The sequence below is a fragment of the Oncorhynchus mykiss genome, chromosome 6 (assembly GCF_057628025.1).
Source record: "Oncorhynchus mykiss isolate SJ-2025 chromosome 6, ASM5762802v1, whole genome shotgun sequence".
NCBI classification, from domain to species: Eukaryota; Metazoa; Chordata; class Actinopteri; order Salmoniformes; family Salmonidae; genus Oncorhynchus; species Oncorhynchus mykiss.
The window spans coordinates 57,597,469-57,604,770 of NC_143027.1; the positions used below are offsets into that span (position 1 = coordinate 57,597,469).

General features: G+C 38.6%; 1 protein-coding gene across 1 annotated transcript; it reads left to right on the forward strand.

Moving 5' to 3' along the window:
• The first annotated feature begins 2,110 nt into the window (after nucleotides 1–2,110).
• LOC110526217 (hatching enzyme 1.2) lies at nucleotides 2,111–5,231 on the forward strand. Its single transcript, XM_021607001.3, has 9 exons — nucleotides 2,111–2,241; nucleotides 2,352–2,391; nucleotides 3,121–3,198; nucleotides 3,286–3,438; nucleotides 3,550–3,667; nucleotides 3,838–4,016; nucleotides 4,406–4,487; nucleotides 4,640–4,764; nucleotides 5,034–5,231. Exons 1-9 carry the CDS (start codon nucleotides 2,173–2,175, stop codon nucleotides 5,048–5,050), a joined length of 861 nt encoding a protein of 286 aa, XP_021462676.3. The 5' UTR covers nucleotides 2,111–2,172; the 3' UTR covers nucleotides 5,051–5,231.
• Nucleotides 5,232–7,302: the final 2,071 nt, after the last annotated feature.

The following is a 7,302-nucleotide window of genomic DNA, read 5'->3' on the forward strand; positions in this document are numbered from 1 at the left end:
GTACAGCATGATAACCAACCTCATTCATTCAATGCAGTGCAGTAAATGGATGGCTTAGAGTTACAAATGTTTATGCAATACTATGCAGTCATACGTATTTTACAGTACATTACTGTAATGCTAAAATAGTCATTAGATAGTTGCATACCTGTTCTCATTTCTGAAGGTTTGAATTATGGAAGCCACTGTCAATCGACTCAAGACACATGATCAACAAGTGTTGCCCTAATCTCATCAGAAATGGCTCTCCTTCCTTCTTCTTTGCCCACGTCCTCTTCTTCCTCTTTCTCTCCCTCCTACTCCTCTTGCTCTCTGTCCATTGTTGGCATCCATTGTTCAAAACAGGTATCTGACCTTTGACCTATTTATAGGCTTTACTACAGTAAAGCAGTGATTGGTTTGTGATCAGATAAGCTATTAGTGTTTGCACATGTGAGGAGTGTGTGTGTGACCTGGTGAATAAGTGTAGCATTTTGATTGGTTGTGTTTGGAAAAGGAAAGCAAGTCACATCCTGTTAGATTTTTGTGTTTTAGGTAGAGAATTCTGTGTAGTGTTTTGAAAAAAGTGTTTTATGCAATTGACAACTGAGTCAAAGGCTGAGATATAGCTCATGGTTTTGGATATTTGGTGTGTAGTTTTGCACTTTGAGTGAGAGGTTTCAAAAATTGTGTGACATGAAAAGATTTTGTGTGTAAGCAGTTGGAAATAACTGTAATAAACATTGTAAGACTCCAACCATATGCCTCCTGGTGTCACGCCCTGACCTTAGAGAGCCGTTTTATTTCTCTATTTGGTTAGGTCAGGGTGTGATGTGGGGTGGGCATTCTATGTTTTGTATTTCTTTGTGTTTGGCCGAGTGTGGTTCCCAATCAGAGACAGCTGTCTATCGTTGTCTCTGATTGGGAATCATACTTAGGTAGCCTTTTACCCCACTTATGTTGTGGGATCTTGTTTTTGTACAGCTTCACGTTGTTATTTTACTGCTGGATCTCAGTGATTAAATATGATGACCACAAATTACGCTGTGCCATGGTCTCCTTCAAACAACGCACGTTACACCTGGGTCTCGGCTTAACAAACTGTTTTAATTTAGATTTCATGTGATCTTTAATGCATCGTCTATATTTTATTTGATCTTTGATGTACCTTTTTCGAAGGAAGAGTTTCTTCATGGGGGTGTGCAATGACACCACAACATTGTGCAAATAACTGAAGACATTCACTTACATTTTGTAAAAAAAAAAATTGGTTGTCTCTCACATGGTAGAGGTTTGATGTGATGACAACATAATGTGCTTTTTTTCCATTCTGTGTTAACAAACTCCCATGGTCAAATAACATGCGTTTTCAAGCGTAAAACAACCTGCTAGCATTATGCCACAGTTTCCATGAAAACAATACAAGAACAAAGCAAAACATCAAGGGTAGTATGTCCTAACATAAACCACCTTTTGGGAGTTTGCATAGGTCTCAACCTGCCAAAGGCCATCTGTCATGTCTGCTTAACGTTCACTGATACCTACGTAACCTGCAAACTGGACTGCAATAGAGTTTGTATATGATGTTAATGACCAAGTTCTTAAGTGACTATATAATGAGACCCCATTATTTGTTTTTGAAAATGTATATAGCTGCCAGTAAAACAGGATCAAAATCACGTACAATGACCAACTTCACTGCATCAAAACTCAGCATCCTCAAGAACTCTGTTTCTTCTGTCCAAGTCCAAATATCAGACATGGGGCATATGGAATGCCCACCTGAGAAATCAAGTAGGTTACTATTCTGTCCTCTTACAAGTAAAAATAAATAAAATACACATCTCATTACTGTGTGACCTGAGTGCACTTATTTCGTTTTCAATATTTGAGTTCAATGGCATCCTTACGTTATTGTACAGTTGGATAGTATTTCTTATTAATTACCAATGACATGTAGGCGTATGCAATAAATATTATCACCCACTGTACATCAGAAAACCACACTCCCATATGTTTGAGAATTTGTTTGTTTTTGAAGCAAGACTTTGGTTGACTTGGTCAACATCTGCTTCTTTTTTGCAATTGACCAATAGTTTGAGGAACAACAGCATCTGTCAGCCTACAGTATATAAACTGCACATCTATCATGTTCACAACAGACTGATCCTAGGCATCCTGCAGTCATTTACCATGGCACCCGTCTTTGCGCTGACCATTTTCATCGCTGTTCTCTGCTCAGTTCAGGGCCGATCTACAGGGGTAAGGGTCTATCGGAGAATATTGGGAAAACCCTGTGCATGATGAATTATATGAGTTTGAAATACATTTGAACCTTTTGTTGCATATTTCCTCCTGCCGTTGTCATACAGAAAGCTTCATTTGAAAAGAGTGAAGAGGACGTGGAACTTGGTATGTTCATCCTGTCTTTATAAAAAAATTGAGTTGTTGACATTGTATCAAATTAAACCTGGTTTTGTTAATCATTCATTGTTAGAATGTATAAGACATACAGTACCAGTCAAAAGTTTGGACACACCTACTCTTTCAAGGGTTTTTCTTTATTTTTGATGTTGTCACTATTATTTTTGTCACGTTCGTTGAATGGAGGAGACCAAGGCGCAGCGTGATATGAATACATGTTACTTTTAATAAAGACGGACACTAAACAAACTATACAAAATGAACGTGACGCTATACTATAAATGTGCAGACACAGGCAACTAGACATAGACAATAACCCACGAAATACCCAAAGAAGATGGCTGCCTAAATATGGTTCCCAATCAGAGACAACGATAAACAGCTGCCTATAATTGAGAACCAATCTAGGCAACCATAGAAATACATAAACATCTAGATAGTTAACAACCCCATAAACATACAAAACCCCTAGACAGTCCAAAAACACATACATCACCCATGTCACACCCTGACCTAACCAAAACAATAAAGAAAACAAAGAATACTAAGGTCAGTGCGTGACAATTTTACAATGTAGAAAATAGTAAAAATAAAGAAAAACGCTTGAATGAGTAGCTGTGCCCAAACGTTTGACGGGTACAATATATTATCCTATTGTAATATTAGTTATTAGGGACACAGTTGCATCTAAGCAATTGTTTTGATCCCATTCTGCAGACAGAACCAGCACGAACAGCGTTGAGGAGGAGGATTTTTCTGCTTCAACGCTCATTGAGAAGGCCAACAGAAACCTTGGTACGGCAGCCTGTATATTCCTACTCTGCATTAATGACACCGAGAATGAAACACAGATAATAACCTTCACTTGGTGTTGTTTTCTAGGGGAAAGACTTGGCGAGACACGAGTCATTTTTGGGGACATTGCAGTAAATACTGGGTTGATTAACGCTGAACCCTGCACAGCTCGCACCTGCAAATGGCTGAAGTCCTCTGATGGGAACGTTTACGTGCCCTATGTGATCTCTAACCCATACTGTAAATATTTTTATTCTGAGCCTAATGGTTTGGTTTTACGATACTATATAGAGAGAGTGTGTGTGTGTATGTGTATTGAGTTTCTGACTTTCTTATTGCTCCATTGAGCAGCGGACCGGGAGAGGTCCGTTATTGAAGGTGGGCTGCAAACCATTTCTGCATCAACCTGCGTCCGATTCCTTCCCCGAACCAATCAGAAGGACTTTGTGGACATCCAGTCTCAGGCAGGGTATGACCACTGCACATTACATTACGAGACCTGGTATACTTGTCTTCTGCCACTCTTAATTAATTGGTGTTTACATGACAATTTACTTCACTGTTATTGCTACAAAAAAATAATACTTTATTGCTTTTAGAAATTACCTTTATGTCTTCCGTATACACTCTTGTTTGTAGCTGTTTCTCGTATATTGGACGCCAGCGAAATGGCCAGGTGGTGTCTCTGCATAGGAACGGATGTGTCCATCTGTCTGTGGTGCAGCATGAACTGCTGCACGCCTTGGGCTTCAACCACGAGCATTCGCGCAGTGACGGTGACAGCCATGTTCAAACCCTGACTCGGCACATTTTGCCTGGTTAGTGCTTTCTACATCCATAGATGCTGAATTTATAATATATATTTTTAAATAATTTCGTAGGTAAATAATAAATACTATTGTTTACAAGATATGTAAATATTTGTCCTGACCATTTTGAGTAAGACATATTAGTAAAACTTTAATAACTTGAATGTAAACTTTAGTGTACTTCCATCTGATTATAATGATACATTAGTATTTCATTATTTGTAAACATATGGCATATGAAACACTGACATGGATTTATGAGCATGATAAGCTTTTCAATTAATACGCACTTATAACATTCATAATAGTCTGTAAAGCATTTATTTATAAGCGCGACAAATTCATGAAAGTTATTATACTGTGTAAGAAAATGATTTATCATACTTTTTCCATCATAGGAATGGAAAACAATGTCGAAAAGATCAACACGATAAACTTGGGGACTCCATATGACTATAATTCTGTCATGCAATACTCAAGGTAAATTGAGGAAATTAATATAAAGGTTTTCTACTACTATAACAGCTGCAAAATGACATGGCTAACATTTCCCCTTTCATAGTCTACTCATGTCATTCTCTAATTTCAATTGATTGCGTGAGAGCTTTCTGCCATATGTTGTCTGGTTCCAGGTTTGCCTTCTCCAGGAACGAACAGCCCGCCATTCTTCCAATCCCTGACAATAATGCAGTTATTGGCAGGGCAACTCAGATGAGCCCCATTGATATTCTGCGGATCAATCGTCTCTACAACTGCAGTAAGTGCCATTTTAAGAAGACCTGTTTATCACAACTGCAAAGAATAAGAGTTGTGATTATTTTACCCGCCTGTAATCTTCACGATACCGTTGCTCCATCAATTTGAGATATTTGGGAATATAGTATTTGAAATGAATTGAGTGATATTCTGTTTTTACACTGTTATAAATGGGTGTACAGGTTATTTTTTAAAGCCATCAACTCAAAAAGGCAGAAATACAGCATGTCAATTCTAATGATATTTTATTTTTCCGTTCTCTTTTATTAGGAAAGCAGCTGAACTGATTTGAGAAGTGCGATGGATCACACTCAATGAATTGAGATGCAGATAACCATTTTTTTTGTTCAAGTATATCTTTACGTCCGTGTATCAGATCTGTTATGGCTTATCATTGATAGAACATTGGTGTGGCAAAGTACAGTAGTCTACTGAAACATTATCACAATAAACATGTGTAGCAACGTGTATTTGATAGCCCGTTCTACGTTTGTTCTGGTTCATGTTTCTGATTGCAAAGGGTACATTGATGTTTTTTTGTCATATAACGTGCACAGGAGTGCAAGTGGATTAGTGGGTAAAACTACAACCTTTTTGTATTTATTTTTTTAGGGGAGTTAACAAGGCAATCTCACCAAAGCCTACAGTAATAACACATGTCCCAACTCCCACACTCACAGAATATCATGTATTATACAGGAAACAGCAAATTTAACATTCTGTTACTTTTGCAGTTTGGAAGTCTGAAGCAATGACATGAGCTTAAATTCATTGTAGAGTGAGTGTCCAGTATAGTCAAGGATAATAGCCTATTTTTCTCTCTGTAATAGAGCTTAGACATACTGTACTTATAGGCAGTATTGGGTAATCATCACGACACATGAGAGAAGATTCAACACTTTGTTAAACATATTCAGTCAGTGCACGGTGGGTGTGATGACAGAAAATATTCAACGTTGTGAGAGGATACCTCCTCCACTGTTTCACCAACCAAAGGTATTACCTGTGTTTACATGATCTGGTAAGAGGTCATGTATTAGGAATGATTGAATAATATACATTTGACCAGGGCATCAGGGTTTCAAAAGTGGGTCAAGACACATTAAAACCATCCTCCTCTGTTCATGGAACAGAACACCAATGCATCACACCCAAAACGATTTAACCTCATGGCTTGGTTTTTGCTCTGACATGCACTGTCAACTGTGGGATCTTATATACTGTAGACAGGTGTGTGCCTTTCCAAATCATGTCCAATCAATTGAATTTACAACAGGTGGACTCCAATCACGTTGTAGAAACAACTCAAAGATGATCGATGGAAACAGGCTGCACCTGTGCTCAATTTCGAGTCTCATAGCAAATGGTCTGAATACTTATGGAAATAAGGTATTTCTGTTTTTAACCAGCTTTTGCGTTGTCATTTTGGGTTATTGTGTGTATACTGCTAATATATATTTTTAATGCATTTTAGAATAAGGCTGTAACGTAACAAAATGTTGAAAAAGTCAAGGGGTCTGAATACCTTCCACAGACACTGTAAGAATGATTTATTTACTTTGAAGAACTGCTAATAGTGATTTTGTCAGACAGCACATAACCTTGCTGGAAACCTTAAGAATCTTCTCCAGTCTGTTCTTGTTGCACACATTCAGATGACTAAACCAGGCCACCATAGAGAAAGAGTGAGTATATAAACACAACAGTAAGGAGATATAGCTACTTTTAACCCCCATCCATACTATGTAATCCCTATTATGATCTGCACAACATTTGACTATTTCATTACGCTATGTGTTCAGGTAAATGTAATATCTATGTTGAATGAGAGAACCCACTGACACGTGATGGAGTGTTTGGGCTGCCATCAAAGAGTTCACAGCAGCCGATATTACATCAGAAGTTTTCACAAGGTGTTATTGTGGTCCCTTGCAGCTCAATTGGTGTAGCTTGCACCTGAAACGCAAGGGTTGAGGCGTTTAATTCCCACGGGGGACGAGTGCGAACGAAAATGTTTGCACTAAGTCGCTCTGGATAAGAGCTTCTGCTAAATTATTAAATGTCACACCCTGATATGTTTCACCTGTCTTGTGCTTGTCTCCACCCCCTCCATTTTCCCCATTATCCCCTGTACATTTATACATGTGTTTTCTGTTTGTCTGTTGCCAATTCGTCTTGTCTCGTCTGGCCTACCAGCGTGTTTTTTTTCACGTAATCCTGTTCTCTCCAGTCCCTGTTTTCTAGGGTCTTCTGGTTTTGACCATTCTGCCTGCCCTCACCCTGGGCCTGCCTACTGTTCTGTACCTTACTGACTCTGCTCTGGATTACTGACCTCTGCCTGCCCTTGACCTGTCATTTGACTGTCCCCTGTTTTGTCAATAAACATCTGCAATTCGAACTGTCTGCGTCTGGGTCTTATCCTAAGTACTGATACTAAAATGTTATTTGAGGGGACTTTTGGAGACTGCCAACGTGAATTTGATTACAAAATCCAAACTCCATCAGTACATTTTTACACTAATAACACAACTGTCACACC